This window comes from Mustela lutreola, chromosome 8 (genome assembly GCF_030435805.1).
Source record: "Mustela lutreola isolate mMusLut2 chromosome 8, mMusLut2.pri, whole genome shotgun sequence".
NCBI classification, from domain to species: Eukaryota; Metazoa; Chordata; class Mammalia; order Carnivora; family Mustelidae; genus Mustela; species Mustela lutreola.
Window position 1 is genome coordinate 88,088,564 of NC_081297.1, and position 18,318 is coordinate 88,106,881.

The 18,318-nt window shown below is 39.1% G+C and overlaps 1 protein-coding gene across 1 annotated transcript in view; it reads right to left on the reverse strand.

Annotated features, from left to right (window-relative positions):
- Positions 1–18,318, reverse strand: part of PDE3A (phosphodiesterase 3A) — a 318,877-nt gene that overhangs the window by 29,671 nt on the left and 270,888 nt on the right. Inside the window, exons 6-9 of the mRNA XM_059185916.1 lie at positions 9,936–10,155; positions 6,041–6,126; positions 2,435–2,589; positions 870–1,007 (exon numbers count right to left, since the gene is read on the reverse strand). Coding sequence (XP_059041899.1) covers positions 870–1,007; positions 2,435–2,589; positions 6,041–6,126; positions 9,936–10,155 — 599 coding nt within the window. The remainder of the gene's footprint in view (positions 1–869; positions 1,008–2,434; positions 2,590–6,040; positions 6,127–9,935; positions 10,156–18,318) is intronic.

Sequence of the window (18,318 nt, forward strand, 5' to 3'; positions counted from 1 at the left end):
GGAGCCTGGTTAAGATTCTCTCTGCCTCGGGGTGCCTGGGTGGCTCAGTTGGTTGGACGACTGCCTTTGGCTCAGGTCATGATCCTGGAGTCCCAGGATCGAGTCCCATATCAGGCTCCCAGCTCCATGGGAAGTCTGCTTCTCCCTCTGACCTTCTCCTCGCTCATGTCCTCTCTCACTGTCTCTCTCTCAAATAAATAAATAAAATCTTTAAAAAAAAAAAAAAAAAAGATTCTGCCTCTCTTTTGGCCCTTCCCCCCCAAAAAAAAGTTTTAAAAAATAGTCATTGGAAAAAATTACACATAAGAAATTACTGCATACGATTTGGCAACTTTCTTCTTGTGAGGGCTTGTATCAGCTTTGCTTTTGCTGAATTCTATAAATTTCAGATGTATTTCTCCATCTTACTGGTGTATCCCTGCTCTCTTCCGATTTGTCTTAAAAATTACATATTTTAATTGAATACTATGGTATTCCACTCACTTCCAGATCCAACTTTCTTTGTTAACCCAACACGAAGGAATCTGGAGAACACTGGGTACTTAAAATAACCTTTCTCCACCCAGTACCCACATCAGTGTCAAGCATGGACACAGCTTGAACCAACCAAGGGATGTTTTTTTCCTACATTTCAAGTCAAACATATTGGGGTGCCTGGGTGGCTCTGTCCATTAAGTGTCTGCCTTTGGCTCAGGTCATGATCCCATGTCCTGGGATGGAATTCCGGGGGGGGCTCCTTGCTCAGTGCAGAGTCTGCTTTCTCTCTCCCCTTGCTGTTCCCTCTGCTTGTGTGCTCTCTCCCTCACTCACTAATAAATACATAAAATCAAACATATGAATAGAGTCAAACATATGAATAGATTCCTTACCTGACTAAGAATACGGCCACATTTTCTTCCTATTTTTTCCACCAAATCGAAAATTGGAAAATTCCAAGTATTTAGCTGCTCCATAATTGAGTCCAAGTTATCCATGACAAGAGGTTCAGGAGCAAGAATTGGCTTGTCCTGTGATGAACATGAAAATATTTTAAGAACAAGCAGTTTTTCTACAAAGCAATTTGTGCTTTGATAAGTTCAACTCAACAATTGAGGTTACAAAAATAAATGACTTAAAACTTCAGGGTAAATGAGTGATCCTTAAACAAACAAACAAACAAACAAACCAAGATGAACAAGACACTGATTGCACCATAAGGAGGAAAGGGCCTAATGCTGTTTCCTATCATGGCTTTTGCATATTAGGTGCCTGTCCATTGCTGGTTCATATATGCTACCAAAAAAAAAAAAAAAAAAAAAAAAAAAAAGATGTTTCTTTCATAAGTTTATGTATCTGCTATTTACCTACTGTGGGGTTCCTAAATAAAGATTCAAGGACTTCAGGACACTCTGAAATCTTATGTAAATTTATCTCTTTATGCATTTACATAAATTTTTCTGGGAGGGTTCCTGGCTTACACTGGACTCTCAAAAGAAACCCATGAGTGGGGAGAAGGAGTTAATCACTCCCGACTTTACTTGGCTGAATTAATATATATTATTGCTTCAAAATCAGCATTGATCCTGTGGGATGATAACTGCCACATTTAACTTAGATTTTAATTTAATTCATGTGATGTATGGTTTCCAAAGAATCATGTACTATATTAATGTAAAGACATTTTCTAATTGGTCCAAAATGAGGACATTCTTAAGAGTACCCTTACAAAAATAAATAAATAAATAAAGAAAGAAAGATAATGAGGATTAGGAAACATACAAATTTATCTGGCAATCTCTTTAGAAGTATAAATGGTAAGTCAGATAAATGAAGAATGATAATGGCAGCAATTGATAATTACATGAGAGCCAACTATTTTCTGTTTGCTGTCTCCCTGAAATTAACCTGACATAAATATACACTTTCATCCATTCAAATTGTTCTCTATAAACACACAAAGTCAGTTCTCATTAAAGGCTATTTTAATGGGTAGTGTGTCAGTATAAACCTAGTTTAATATAATAAGGAAAATAAGTACTGGCACACTTTCTAACTGAAGGAGGTACTAGAAAAAAAGATTGCAGATGCCCAAAGACAACTTTTGTCACTTTTGTTGATTGATACTTATAAAATATTGCTTCCCTGGATGAAATAAGTTTTTCCTAGACATACCTACAACACGTTCAGATTCTAGGATTAAGAAGCACCTGTAATCACTTCTGGAGATGAATACTTGCATTTTTTTAATCATTAAATAAGAGAACAATAAAGAGATCAAGAAAACTTGGATAAGGAAAAATTATATTGATACACAGGGGTATGGTTACAAGGCATGTATGATCCAAAAGAGAGAGATTTGTAAATCTATTCCTAAGTCAATTCTGTCATAGAAAACATGTCATAGAAGACATGCAATTTCTTAAGTAAAGGAATGAGCAAAGTGATATGGGACTACCAGGAATATCATGGCCTCAGGCGCGTAGGGAGCACAAGCAGAAGCTTTCCTCCGAGGCTCTCTCAGGCAGTCAGTCTCATCTTCATTCTGTACAATATCACTGCTGTCACTGTTGTTGTTGGTTTCATAATCAGAGGTAACTTGAGTAGTGTCATCTGTAATGGAAAGAGAGCAGCTTATTAGGAAACTTGCAAATGGACACAGGGGTCCCATTTGAGTGAATATTCCTAAAATGCACATGGCAAATACCATGCTTAGGGACATTGCTTTCATGAGCTTACACACCAAGAATGTAAGATCATAAGCTGGGAAAATGTACTTAAAAAAAAAAAAAAAAGATTTTTATTTATTTATTAGCAAAAGGAAAGGGAGAAGTAGGCTCCCCTCCAAGCAAGGAGCCCAACGTGGGGTTCAATCCAGGGACTCCATGATCATGACCTGAGCTGAAAAAACAGATGCTCAACCAATTGAGCCACCCAGGTGCCCAGAAAAGGTAAACATTTTGTAACCTAATGAAATAGATAGAATTATGATCTGTGATTTTAGGACATTCAATAATTCCTCCATAACAATGCTTAGATCAGCAGTTTATACTTCCATAACTTTGTATTTCTTTTTCCTTTATGCATTCACCCAACACACAAAGCCACCAAGTAGCTAAGTCTAGAATGGGCACATGGGAAGAAGTAGTAGACACCCAAGCACTAAGTGGTCTGTAGGACATGGCATAATAGCTAGCATGTACTTAAGGAACTAGGAGATCCCCTGTATCCAATCTTGATCCCTAGGAATCTGTGGCTTTCTTCCTTCCCTATGTCTTCCATTGTCTCCCATTTCAGTCAGCATTAAACTACACTAACTAGAGGCCCAGTCAGGTACTATCAAGTATCTGTAGAACAGGCTTTTGGGGCAATGACCTCAAAAAAAGTTTCTCATGGCTGAGTAAGTGCCTGAATGGTTCAGTAGGTGAATGCCATGTGCTGGATACCACCGAAAGCGCTTCATTTGTCTAACCCATTTAAAAGTACACAATCCTATGAGGCTGGTTATTATTGCACATCACCACGTTTCTGATGTCCTCACATGCAGAAAGGAAACTGAGGCACAGAAAGGATAAGTAAATTGTTGAAGGCATACAGCTAATAAATTTTGCCACATGAATTTGAACTCACGAAATAGGACTCTAGTTCCTACATTCTTTACTTTTGATAAAGTCAAGCTTTTTTTTTTTTTCCTATAGGGTTTTCACTAGGATTCCTATGCAATCTTTGCCTTCCCCTAAGGCACGAACCTATTTGCTTTCAGAAGCTTTACTGTTTTAGCTTTTACATTTAGGTCTATGCTCCATCAAGGATGATGTTTCATACGGTGTTAAGTAGGGGGTGAAATTCACTTTTTCCAACTCTACTGGAATGCTCTGGCATCTCTGTTGAAAATTGAATGGGGCTTTTTAATTTGGGGATTTCCATTCTATTCTATTGGATCTATCTGCTGATCCTCAAGCTTGCACCACACTATCTTGATTACTACAACTGAAGTCTTGAAGTCAGGTAATGGATTTCCTCTAACTTTGTTCTTCTTTCTCAGTTGCTCTGGGTATTTCTAGGACTATTGTATGTCCTCATACATTGACTATCCAATTTTTCTTAAGTTGCTAGTGAATAATGTCTTTTGTTATGTAGCCTAGTGCCATCAAGAGTATCTCGTAAAACTTTTCCAAAGACCCCTTTTTCTTCCAACTTTCTCGTGCAACTTGTTCTATGTAAGAATGAGACACAGTATGAAGATGAACTTGCCAAGTTTCAATCCCCGAATTTGTAGGAAAAAAAGTGAAGAACGCTCCAAGGCCATAGTTCCATGTGAAACAACAAAGGTGATAAAGAAATACTCCCCCTATTGTATCTGACTCAGAAGATTCAAAGATGACCAGGGACATAAGGAAGGGAATATTCTGAGTCTTCAGAATGCTACAATATCAGAAAAAATGTTCCTTTTGAGTCTTCCTTGCCCATGTCTCCTGACCTTTGTACATTGCCATTTTCATAGGCAAATAACCAAAATTTATTGAGTATATGTCAATAGATGCTGAATTACATAATTAAGAATTATTACATAGCTTTATCACCCTCAAGTCTGCAATCCAGAGAGGCCAGGTTTTTTCCTACCTTGTAATCTTTCAGCATTAACAAAATAAAGTCCCTACAGTTGCATCAATAAAAATAAAATACTAATCATCATAGTAATGGCAGCAAACATGAACTATTTACAGTGACCTAGATACTATAAGTCCTTAAGTGATTTTTAAAAATTGAAGTATAGTTGACATACAATATTATGTTAATTTCAGGCATACAACATAGTGATTCAACAATTATATATATTATGCAATACTTCCAGTAAGGGTAGCTAACATATAGTTATTACAATACTACTGACTATATTCCCTCTGCTCTTCCTTTCATCCCCATGACTTATTTATTTTATAACTGTAAGCCTGTACTTCTTAATTCCCTTCCTCTAACTGCACTTTTACAAGTTTGTTCCTGTTTGTTTGTTTTCTTGCCTTCACGTATAGATGAAATGATAGGGTATTCCTCTTTCTCTGTCTGACTTATTTCACTTAGTGTAAAGCCCTCTAGGCCCATCCGTGTTGTCACAGATGGCACGATTTCATTCTTTTTAATGGCTGAGTAATATTCCATCATGTATTAGGTATCGTCCATTATCTTGGCTCTAGTAAATAATGCTGCAGTAAACATATAAGTGCATCTATCTTTCAGAATTGGTGTTTTTGTTACATGTTCCAAATAATTTAGCTCTTACAATAATCCTGTTAGGGAGGTGCTATTATTATCCCCATCTACGTATGCAGGAACTGAGGCACAGAGATTATAAAGTAGTAGGTAGCTGAATAGGATAAAACCAGGATCCATTGCCTGTGTTCTTAACCTCACCATGATACTGCCTCAAGAAACAGCATTTTTGTATACTTATAGTGATCTCAACAGGGTATTTTCTCAGTCTGCAACAGAGACCTCCAGAGTATCCTAGAATGGACAAGCTTCCAGTGTCCAAGATAATAGTTCTATATAGTTCTATGAATAGAATAGAACCATATAGTTCTATGTATTATATAAAATGACATCTAATTTAAATATATATATATATATATATATATATATATATATATATATATTTGTGTATAGGTATTCAAATCAATTTTGAACAAAATCATATCCATGCTGAACTTAGGTAGTAGGATTAGGGATGATTTTGCTTTCCTTCACTGTCTTTTTACATTTGTCATCTAAAAACTCAGAAAAAGGAGCACCCTGGGTGGCTCAGTCAGTTGGGCATCAGCCTTTGGCTCAGGTCATGATACTGGAGTCCTGGGATTGAGTCCCACATGGGGCTCCCTGCTCAGCAGGGAGTCTCCTTCTCCCTCTGATCCTCTCATGCTCTCTCTCACATTCTCTCTCTCTCTCAAGTAAATAAGATCTTTAAAAATAAATAAATAAATCAGAAACATATGTTACCTTTTAGATCAGAGGGGTAAAAACACAAGTGATTTCCATGTTGAGGAACAGAATGCAAACAGAGAATTACCTGTTCTGCTTGGTGTCCGAATGGCTCCACTGCTCCCCTCCAGGGGCCCGTCTGCAGGATTCCCTTGGGGATACGGTCTGCCACAGCTGAGAAACAGTGCAACAGCTTTAAGTATATTCTCTCTTTTCAAAAAATCACAGGCACACACCGTATACATACACATGAAGACAGATAATCAAATATTTCTACTTTCCACTTATTTGATTTAAAAAAATTGCTTTGCTTTACACATAGATGCTGATAGACTGTTTCTTTTTAGCAAGAGTGTGATCATTCTAAAGGATCAGAAGCTTCACTCAACACCCATCCTCCTCCACAGTCTAGACCACATTTGAAACCACTTTTGTTAAACATTACTTAGAGACTCCTAGGACAATCTGCTACCTGCTCATAGTAGTGACTTTGGAGGTGCTGAGGCATATTTAGTCAAAAATATCTTCCCCAATGCATACCTTTTGCACCTGAATAAAAGCCTCATTAGTAGATTTATTTCTATGGGTTAAGACATTTTATGCCCAAAGAGCCCTTTAAGATTGCATATGTGGAGATAGAAAGACAGTATGCTAATTTTCTTTTCTGCCACAAAATAAAAATTAATTCCTTTTTTAAGACCGATCAGTCACCTGCTAAAGCCCAAAGGAAAGGAACAAAGTAGAGGTACATTGTGATAGAGAGGGAGTGGAAAATTGGCTGCACAAATGCTAGCTGAGAAAAACGGGCCAAGGGTGTACACTGTGAGTAATCTAGAAAAATGAGCATCTGCATAGTCCTGGCTCTTTAACAGAGGACAATGGAGAAGGTGGGATACTTCTGTTTTCTCAACAGTTTTGACTGCTTTAAAAATTAAAAAGTAACTCCACAAATAGCCTGGCAAGTTTCTTCTCTCACTTATCTTGTTCAGACTTTAATTCTGCCTTTTGCTCCAGGGTTCTTTTCTTCTGCCTAATATTACAAACGGTCTCAGAGGGTTTTTGTTTGTTATTTAACCACGAGTACTCACTCTAAAAGGAAAAGAGGAATGGTTTATAATTTACTAAAGGTCTCATCACTTTTATTTTCCCTCAATTGTGCTTATATATGTGTGTTGTAGATCTAAGCATCTGCCAGTTAGAGATTATTTTCATCCAAAGCAAATTTATTTTCAAGCCTTAAACATAAATAGGGAAGCATCCCATGCAAAAATATTTCTAATTATGAGACCCTATCACTTTGATTTAGGGAATCAAAAGAAAATGACAGACCAAAGAAAAAAGAAAGCAGATACAAATGATGGGCTTACATTCTTGGGTGACACTTGGTAAATGGAGGGTTTATTAGTTTTAAGAATTTTCATTGCAAGATAATGCTTAAAAGGAGCACTTAAATTAGTAGCTCAAATATACTACCTCTTATGCCAAAAAACCAGCTTGTTGCATAGACATTACAGCAGCCAAAAGACTGGGATTCAATGCCAAACCCTTCGAGTTCAGCAAGGGAAACCACAATAATTAGTCGTGTGTTTCTGGAGCTCTCTGTGCCTACATGGGTGGCTGCCTTGAAGGCAATAATAGAACGTGGTTTGAATTACAGATTTATAAAGCCCAAACAAATAAAAGACACACTACTGGATTTATAAACATTACCGAACAAGTCGGCAGTGAAATTCTCTTGTTTTTCTCCAAAACTTCTTTTATAAAAATCCATTACATTCTCTAAGAGTACAAAAAATAGACCATGAGGAGAAAAGCTATGCAAGTGATAGATCTTTTTGGAACATCTCTGCTTTCTTTAGGCGACTTATTTTCCACATGTTTGGAGCCCACAGTGGGAGAGTCTCCTTAGAAATGCTGGGAGCAGATGTCCTTGATGTCAATCACTCCATTGAGCTACATAACATGTAGCTCAAAAACATGTTTCCTAAAGATGGTCCACCATAGACTAGCTCCATGGGCAATTACTTTGTGTTAACCTAAATAAATTGGTTCTGTGGTCAGATAAATTCAGAAAAGGCTACCTGAGCCAAAAACCAAGAGGTTTGCTTTTTGCAGGACTTCTCAGAGCTTTTAATAAAGTGATGTGTGCTGTGAATCACCAAGGGAAATATGGTATGTGTTTTTTTTTTTTTTTTAATTTATTTTTTATTTTTTTTTTAAAGATTTTTATTTATTTATTTGAGAGAGAGACAGTGAGAGAGAACATGAGCGAGGAGAAGGTCAGAGGGAGAAGCAGACTTCCCATGCAGCTGGGAGCCTGATATGGGACTCGATCCCGAGACTCCAGGATCATGACCTGAGCCGAAGGCAGTCGTCCAACCAACTGAGCCACCCAGGCGCCCCTATGGTATGTGTTTTATAGCAGATCATGGTTTGTGTGTGTGGGGGGAAGGGGGAGATGGGATTAATATTCCACAGAAATTATTTTATTAAAAAAAGTCTCATAGAGAGGGTCACAGAGTAACTTTGGGATGGTAAATTAATTTTCTATTCCTAGACAAATAAACTAACAAAAATGATTTTCCCTTTTAAAATATCTGTAAAGAGAAAACAAGTATATATAAAGATTAGAAAAAAGAGCATTGATTTAGAGTTCATGACTAAATGATCTGAAAATGAAATCTGTGAAGTTTAAAACAGAATATAGTAATCAAATCTAGGTCTGAGAACTAATAGGTGATATTAGATGACCAGTATGTAAACTCATTACTCCAAATGGTTATCCTCATTAACCTCAGCAAAGAAATAGCATTTCGTTCAAGGCACTCTCACTACTACACTTAGCACAAAAGCACTTAACTCTTCGAATTAAAAGAATAGTGTAATACTATTGTATTATTGTAATTATTATTACTAGTTATTATTACTAGTTATATTACTAGTAATTATTATGTACTAGTATTATTGTAATACTAGTGTAATTCCATCCTTCAAGATGAAGCTATTACCAGAGAACAACAATACAGTAATCAGTAAGAGGAGGTAATTCCTTCTCCATGGCCATGTTGTCAAAATAATTATTCTTGCCATGTGAAGCTTTTTTTCTTATCTTCTGTGAAAAGACAATGCTTCCTATTTGCAATTCTATTTAAAAATGATAGAGCAGGGACGCCTGGGTGGCTCAGTTGGTTAAGCGGCTGCCTTCGGTTCAGGTCATGATCCCTGGGATCAAGTCCCACATCGGGCTCCTTGCTCCCCAGGGAGCCTGCTTCTCCCTCTGCCACTCTGTCTGCCTGTGCTCGCTTGCTCTCTCTCTCTTTCTCTCTGACAAATAAATAAATAAAATCTAAAAAAAAAATGATAGAGCAGTACAAGCCAATTGTTTAACTGCCTTCAGAGACCCATTTCAGTACAACCATAATGTGCCATGTGTTTGCTGAGCATTTTTATTTATGTATTCATTTATTTACTTATTTATTTTAAGATTTTTAAGTAATCTCTACACCCAACGTGGGGCTCGAACTCACAACCCTGAGATCAAGAGTTGCATGCTTTTCTGAGCCAGCCAGGCACCCCTATCTGCACATTTTTAAAGTGGGGATTGCAAACCGAATATACCCTTTAAATGGAGATAAAATCCTCCTTGAAGAGCAAGTAAAAAATATTCCAACATAATATATTAAATCACCTGATACGATTTTTTAATTATATGCTTTATTCATTCTCCATTAGTAAGCAGAGGAAATACACAACTACTTATTTTCTATCACCTCCAAGGTTAGCTGTATGGACTCTAGGGACTCTATTTCTATTCACAGGAAACCATGGAAAAATCAAGTTTCTGTTCAACAGAAACATTAACCTATCCTTACTCTCATGTCAACTTCTTTGGCAAACCTACACAGAACTGTGTGGACTGGTGAGGAACACTAATAAGAGTTTTCGGACGGGTGAACCTCCAGTTAACAATGTAAAAGCCTTACCTGCTACATATAACAGGTGGAGGGAGGATCTGAGGAGACAGGTCGGGGGCACTCTGAGTATAAGTTAATGCCCTGTGAGAACCCAGGCCCAGCCTGGCAGTTGTGTTGGCAGAATCTGGAAACCGCACTGCAGAAATTTTGCTGACTGGGCTGCTGGCAGGAGTCCCTTGGGGAGGTGAGGAACAGGGCGATGAAAGAGGTGAAATTTTAGCTAGGGCACCTAGAAAGAAAAAGAGTCTTTAAATCCCGAAATCAAAAATTTTTTTGAAATTAAAAATCGCAACTCTTAAACTCCACCTCATACCCCCAGTGACTCCACCAGGATCACGTAAGCACTCAGACTGGGGAGCTGGCCCTCTCTGACCCCATCTGGAGACAAGGTGTACAGTGGGGCGTCTCCACCGTGTGAAAGGCTAAGGATGAATCATCATTAAAAATTCAGTGGCAATGTTGGCAAATCCAGTTGAAGCCTTGGTGTCCTGGAATAACTTCAGGACAGAAGGATATTATTTTCTCCTCCCATTTTTGGTTCTTCTTGTCATTCGGACCTAATGATAATAATTAAAATTTCTTCATGTGTTTGTCTTCTCCTAGGTTGTGAAATTTTTAGCAGTCACAGGATCTGCTATTGTTTTAAACATTAACTTATCTGGAGCCGACTTTGGCAGGTATTTGATGCTTAGAATACACAAAGAAGACAGATTTTTTTGAAAGGCAATTAACTTTATGAGCCATTGACATTTTCAGTAAAACTACCTTATTTGTGTGGAACAGGACTCTGATCAGAGTCATTCCCAAAGAAAACATTGAAAAACCTAAGACGATCCGTTTCCGATTAAACAATAGGTCTCAAGCCCAAATTTTAAGTATTGGTGTCTGTGCCAAACTGTGTTTACTCTCAATTGTGAAAATTTTACAGAAAACTGGCTTAGATTTCAAAGTGCCGATCTTCTGAAGGACGAGATCTTCTGAAGTTCCACTCTCTCAAACACACAAGGCAGCCCGCCTTAAATCTGAGGAGAGCCCTATCTTCAGAATAGCCATCTGCTCACAGTTTTTCAGCACTGTGGGGGGGGGCACAACAACCTACTGTAAGGCAAATGGAATGAAATAATTCGTTGTTTTCTGTTTCTTGCCGCTGGGAAAGCACACAGCCAGCAGCTCCCCCATCACCGGATGATCCGTGTAGGGAACAGGCAGCTGGGTTTGCTTCCAACGTCCAGTTCTCTCACAAGTTTTATTTGTGACACCCAAAGATTTTCCGGTCCACGGAAAGGAATATGAAGCTTGCTGAAGGGCTTTTGCAATTTTTACATTTCTTGCTGACACCCTACTTTCTTTCATTTTGTTGCACCAGATGAGAAACCCTGCTCTTTCTTTGAGAAGTCTGGAGGTCGACAGCCCTCCTACTCCTGTTTGCTCAATATGTGTATTTTTGATTCCCGATGGCAAGACCAATCCCTTCTCTTCACTGGTAAAGGAAACAACTCAGACGCAGACGTTAAAGAACCTTCCCAGGGTCACAGCGCTAATAAGTGGGAGAATATGGAGTGAGCCCAGCTGTTCTTAGTGAAAGTTGTTTTAGGCCATACTGCTCTCAGAGACTGTCCAAGGAGGAAGAGAAGTCTATCATCTGCTAGGCAGCATTTGTACTGCACTTTGTAATGACACAGCTAATGGTTTTTTAAAAAATTTCTATTTCTATTGAAAAGATTTAGCTCTTTTACCAAAGATACTGACAAACCTGCATAGTACATAATGTCCTAAACAGCCCCCCCCAAAAAGCCCCCAAAGCAAAACAAACAAAATCCCACTAAATTCTAAACTCAGTTTTCCAAAGAACCTATTATTGTGTGTAACAAAGTGGGTTACAGGTGTCCTGTGAAGTACTAATGGTTATAACTTCTTTTGAATAAATATTTTATTTGGAAGCTTCAGGATAAATTTAATTTTTAATATTATTTCTAATATTTTATGATGAAATTTTATAATTTTACAAAATGAAGGAAATAAAATTTTCATCAAGCTTTAAATCCTTTCCCATCTCTCCACTGCCCTGTAACATTATTGCATTCATACATATCATTTCACAAATAACACAACATGCTCTGATGGAAAAAGGTTGGAAAGGGCTAGTTAAATTCAGACTGTTTGTTAGATTATGGCCAACTGAATTTTCAGATAATCTTAGGAAAGCAGAATAAACATTAAGGAGTAGGCCGGGGGTGCGATGTGGTATAAACAAAGTATCTGCACAGAGTCATGATCGGTTTGCTCAACAAACACTGACTGTGTGCCCCTTCTAGAGACTAAGGACGGCGTAGTGAAGAACAGCAACACATTCCCTGAAATCATGGAGCTTCCATTCTCTTGGAAGAGTCAGAAATTTTAAAAAGAGGTGTAAGAGGAGGAAAATGAAGAAAAAAGAGAAAGAAGGAGGAGAAGGAAGGATAAAAAGAAAGATGTCCAACGGAATATACCTCAGCCTTCAAAAAGGATGAATGCCCACCATTTGCATGGACCTGGATGGAACTGGAAGGGATTATGCTGAGTGAAATAGGTCAGGCAGAGAAGGACAATTACCATATGGTCTCATTCATGTGTGGAACATAAGGAATAGTGCAGAGGGCCATAGGGGAAGGCAGGGAGAACTGAATGGGAAGAAATCAGAAAGGGAGACAACCCATGAAACCCATGAGAGACTCTGGACTCCAGGAAACAAACTGAGGGTTGTGGCAAGGGAGGTGGGTGGGGGATGCGGTAACCGGGTGATGGGCCTTAAGGAGGCATGGAATGTGATGAGCACTGGATGTTATACGCAATCAATGAAGTATTGAACACTACATCTGAAACTAAGGATGTACTATATGTTGGCTAATTGAATATAAACTAAAAATAAAAAAGAAAGAAAAGAAACCCAGGTAGTTATAAGTGATCTAAAGAAAAATAATGTAGAGAATATAGAACAGAGAAACAGAGAGGCTCTAGGGGTAAAATTTGAGCAGAGGCCTGGTGAAGTAAGAAAGATATTTAGACAAGTATTGGAGGAAGCATGTTCCAGAAAGAGGGACCTACCTGGGGGGTGTTAGAGGGTTAGTTAGGAGGTCAGTGAGGGTGCAGCTTAGCAAAGGGGAAAGAGAGGGGCAGGGAATGTGGCCAGAGAAGCTGCTGGACAAGGCTGTAGAATGCTGATAGGCCAAGGCAAGACTTTAATTGTTGTTTATTTTGAAAAAGAAACTTCTGATAGGCATTGCTTTAGGCAGTTCTTTAATTACTTGGATAGCTGACTGAATTTTTTGAAGTTTTCTATCACCTTTTTAATATAGCAAAACCTATGAGAGCAGTACCTGTATCTGTTTTAACACAACATATTTTCTAAAGGCAATTTATGAGAGGAGTGATTTTTTTCATTGCTAATTCTTCATAGCTGCCAGCTGATATTCTCAGAGAGAAGCAATTCACCCTTAAATACAAATTTAAAAATCCCCTCGATGATTAGAGTTCTTGGAACTCATGGATTAACTAAATTTAAACAAATAGCAGACCTTAAGACTCCAAACTTAGTGCCTGGGATGAAAGTTAAAATAAACCTTGTAACGGAGGAAAAGCACTTTGCTTCTGTAATACTGTTCGTCTACTATTTTGAACTCTTTTAACAAGCACGAGTGTTGGCAACAGCTATAAAAAGAGGGGTATGTGCTCTCAATCACCAAGATGGCAACAAAGGATGTGCTCGGCTTAGCTCTCCCTCAGAGGAACAAAGAACAACTACTCAAGAACAAGACACACGGAGAGAGTCCTGAACGTGGGGGTGAGGCTGAAGCCCCTGCACCACAGAGACCAAGACCAATTGCATTAGAAGGGTAAGAGAAGAGACTCAACTTGACCCCACTCCTGCACCCCCAGCCAACACAACACTGTGTGGGGAAGTCTCTCCTGAGCCTCTGGTTTCTCCAGCAGGAAAAGAGAACCCAAGAGGATAACCAGCACCCTCTTTACCCCCTGCAGAACTGTGGGTTGCTTTGAAGGAGCCTCTATTGTGATCTGTGCCATGGGGATTACAGGGACATTTGCAAGGCTCCACCACTGGGAATCTGACCGTGATGGATAAAGGGGTAGGGGCTTGCAGCAACCAGGACACAGATCTTGGCAGATCAAGTTCACACCTGCAATGCCCAAATAGTAATCTCAACCAGCAGCATTGCTCATCTGCAGAACCAAGCTGGAGGCACACACTGAACACACTGATCAGTGAACTTGGTCGGTACAGATCTGTGTGATTCAGATTATTATTATTTTTTAAAGATTTTATTTATTTATTTGACAGAGATCACAAGTAGGCAGAGAGGCAGACAGAGAGAGTGAGAGGGAAGCAGGCCCCCTGCTGAGCAGAGAGCCCGATGCGGGACTCGATCCCAGGACCCTCAGATCATGACCTGAGCCGAAGGCAGCGGGCTAACCCACTGAGCCACCCAGGCGCCCCGTGATTCAGATTCTTAAGCGAGGAGTTTCGTCAGCCCTATATGCCTTTGCCCAGGCAAGGAGGTAAGTCATAGCCTCACCCACTGCGGAGAGTGTCTCCCAGCTCCATCTCACCAAAACGACTGGTGACAATTCCCAGAAGCAGTGAGGTCCAGGGACCCTTGAGCCAAGTGGTGGGTGGCAGCATGGAACACCCCGGAACAAAGCCAGTACGGGGTGTGGAGAGTCTCAGTGCTATGCACTAGCAGGGGGATTCATTCACAGCGAAGGCTGAGGGTAGCTCCCAGCCCCTGTCAACTGGAGAACCTATCTGGGAAACTCAAAGTGGCTGGAGTGACCCCTTCTCCTCCCCAAGCAGGGGGCAGAGACAGAACCCTGCCCAGGGCAGACTGTCTTCTAGCCCCAACTGACCAGCTCCCGGAAGCTGCATGGTCTAGCAGCACTGGAGCTGAACCATGGGCAGGTACAACTGACGGCTTTCAGAAAAAAGCCCGGTTTGGTCCCAGAGCTTGGGATGGGGACAGCTTGAATTAAGACAACAAACAACAAGCTCTGTTGGCTTTCCGGCTGCTTCTCCTGCTGTGCTCAGGCAGGGAATCTAATTTAGAGCCCTGCTCAGTACTGACACAACCTATAGTTTGACTGACCAGAGCACTGGGAAAACTGCATTAATAGCCTTTTGTACAATGGCACATGAACAGAGAGCACAGCCTGTGGGTTCTCTCGTCTTCAGAGCAAAACTGATGGCCTCAGAGAACCAGAGAATTCAATGCACACTCCAGCCTGATTCAGGTCCCTAAACAAGAAGCTGCACAGGTTTTGGGTCCCTGCCAGAGCAGGGATGGATTCATAACCCTGCTATTACTGAATACAGTACCAGTCCTGACCATTTGGTAAGCCTGACCAGAGAATCAAAGCACTGCGGAGCCGACCCTACAGTTTCACTTGGGTAGGGAACCAAGCCAGCAGTCCCGTCCAACTGTTCTCAGCCAGTGGCACATCTCCTCACTCCATCCTCAGAGTTCGACCATTTGCCTCATGCAAAAATAGACACAAGGGTGGGCCCTACTGCCTAAGGACATTATGAGGAGGCATGCGCAGAAACAAACTGAGCTGACTGGGGTTAGAAGGGTCTCTGCAAAGTCTGGAACAGAAACCTGGTTACTCAGATGCCTAGATACCAACATAAGATATCAAGATCACAAAAAAATCAGGTAAATATGATACCACCAGCAGGAACAAGACATCTACAGACCAACCAGAAAGCAATGAATAAAAATGTCATGAGAAAGTTCCCACCTCTCAATAAATGCTTTAAATGTAAACAGATTAAAATCTCCAATTAAAAGACACAGAATGGCTGAGAGGATTAAAAAAAAAAAAAAAAAAAAAGATCCAACAACATGCTGTTTTAAAGAGACTCACTTTAGGGGCACCTGGGTGGCTCAGTGGATTAAAGCCTCTGCCTTCAGCTCAGGTCATCATCTCAGGGTCCTGGGATGGAGCCCCACATTGGGCTCTCTGCTCGGTGGGGAGCCTGCCCCCCCCATCTGCCTCTCTGCCTACCTGTGATCTTTGTCTGTCAAATAAATAAATTTTAAAAAATAAATAAAGAGACTCACTTTAGCCTGAAAGACACAATAGACTGAAAGGGAAGAAAAAAGATATTTCAAGGAAATGTTAACCCAGAAAAAACAGGAGTAGCAATACTTCTAGGAAATAAAATAGACTTTAAACTAAAAATGATAAAAAGAACAAAGAATATCTACAATGAGAAAAGGATCATTATAGCAAGAAGATATAACAATTATGAATATTTATGCACCCCACAGTGGAACGCCTACATACATAAAGCAAAAAACTAACAGAGCTATAAGAAGAAATAAAAGGTAATGCGGTGATAGCTGGGGACTTAATTCCCCACTGTCCACAATAGATAAATGATCCAGAGAGAGAATCAATATGGACACAACAAATTTACACAACACTACAGAGCAAACGGACCCAAGAGACATATACAGAATAGTCTACCCAACAACAGCAGAATACACATTCATCTCAAGCACACAGAGAACATTTTCTAGGACAGACCATGAGAGGCCACAAAACGAGTCTTGGCAAATTCAAGAAGACTGAAATCATACCAAATATCTTCTCTGACCACAAGGACACAAACCTAGAAATCAGTAACAAGAGGAAAACTGGAAAATTCACAAACGCAGGACGATTAAACAATAGCTTCCTGAACAACCAATGGATCAAAGAAAAAAATGAGAAAGAAAATAAAAAAGTTTCTTTGGACAAAAGGAAACACAAGATAACAGAAATTGTGGACTACAGGAAAAGCAGTTCTGATGGGCAAGTTCACAGCACAAATGCCTACATTAAGAAAGATCCCAAATAAAAAAGCTAAATCTACATCTTAGGAACTAGATAAAGAACAAACTGAACTCAAAGTTAGCAAAATAAAGGAAATAATACAGAGCAGAAACAAATCAAGTAGAGAAAAGGAAAACTACAGAAAAGATTAATCAAACAGAGCTGGTTCTCTGAAAAGTTACACGGGTTTTGGTAATGATTTGTTGAACAGGACATTTAAAGTATAAGCAATACGATCAAAACATGAATAAGTGGAACTAGAAACTAAAAAGCTTCTGCACAGCAAACGAAGCAATCAATAAAGTGAAAAGAGAAACTATGGAATGGGAAAAAATATTTGCAAACCATACATCTAATAAGAGGCTATATCCAAAATATATGAGGAAATCATATAACTCATTAGCAAACAAACAAGTCAATTAAGAAATGGGTATTTGAATAAACATTTTAGCAAAGAAGATATATGAAAGGTCAATGGGTACATGAAAACACGTTCAACATCGCTAGGCATCAGGGAAATGCAATTCAAACCACGATGAGATAATCACCCCATGCCTGTTAGAATGGCCACCATTAAAAAGACATGAAAGAAGTGCTGGCATAGATGTGGAGAAAAGGGAACTCTAGTGCACTGTTGATGAGAATGTAAATTGGTGTAGCCACTGTGGAAAACAGTATGGGGGATCCTTAAAAAATTAAAAATAGAACTTCCATAATATCCAGCAATTCTACTTCTGGAAATATAGCTGAAGGAAATGAAAACATTAACTTAAAAAAAAAATGCCACATATTCGTTGCAGTATTATTTACAACAGCCAAGACATGGAAACAACCTAAGTGAACATCAATGGATGAGTGGATAAATAAGCTGTTTTATATGCACACATAGATTTTGTATACACACACACATCTATATAATGAAATATCAGTCAGCCACAAAAAAGAAGGAAATCCTAGCAATGGCAGCAACATGGTTGGACCTTGAACGCATATGCTAAGTGAAATAAGAGACAAACACTGTGTGTTCTCACTTATATGTAGAAGCTTTAAAACAAAAACAAAACACCAGACTCACAGAAAAACAGATCAGACTTGTGGTTACCAGAGGCATGGGGTGGGAAGACAGGGCATCAGAGGAAAGGAATCAAAAGACACCAACTTTCAGTTATAAGATAAAAAACAATTAGGGATATATGTCCAACATGATGACTGTAGCTAACACTGTTGGACGATATAAAGATTTGTTGAGAGTATAAACTGTGTGAGTGCCAATCACAAGAAGAACATTTTTTCTTTTTTCTTGTCTTTCTTTTCATTGTGTCTATAAAGAGAAGATGGATGTTGTTTCAACATATGGTGGTAATAATTTCACAATATATGGAAATCAAACCATCTTGTGGTATGCCTTAAACTTATATAGTGGTGTATATCAATCATTTCTCAATAAAACTGGGGGGGAGGAAGCAGGGATATTTTATAATATAAAATATTATAATATAATTTTATAATATAAAGGTCTAAG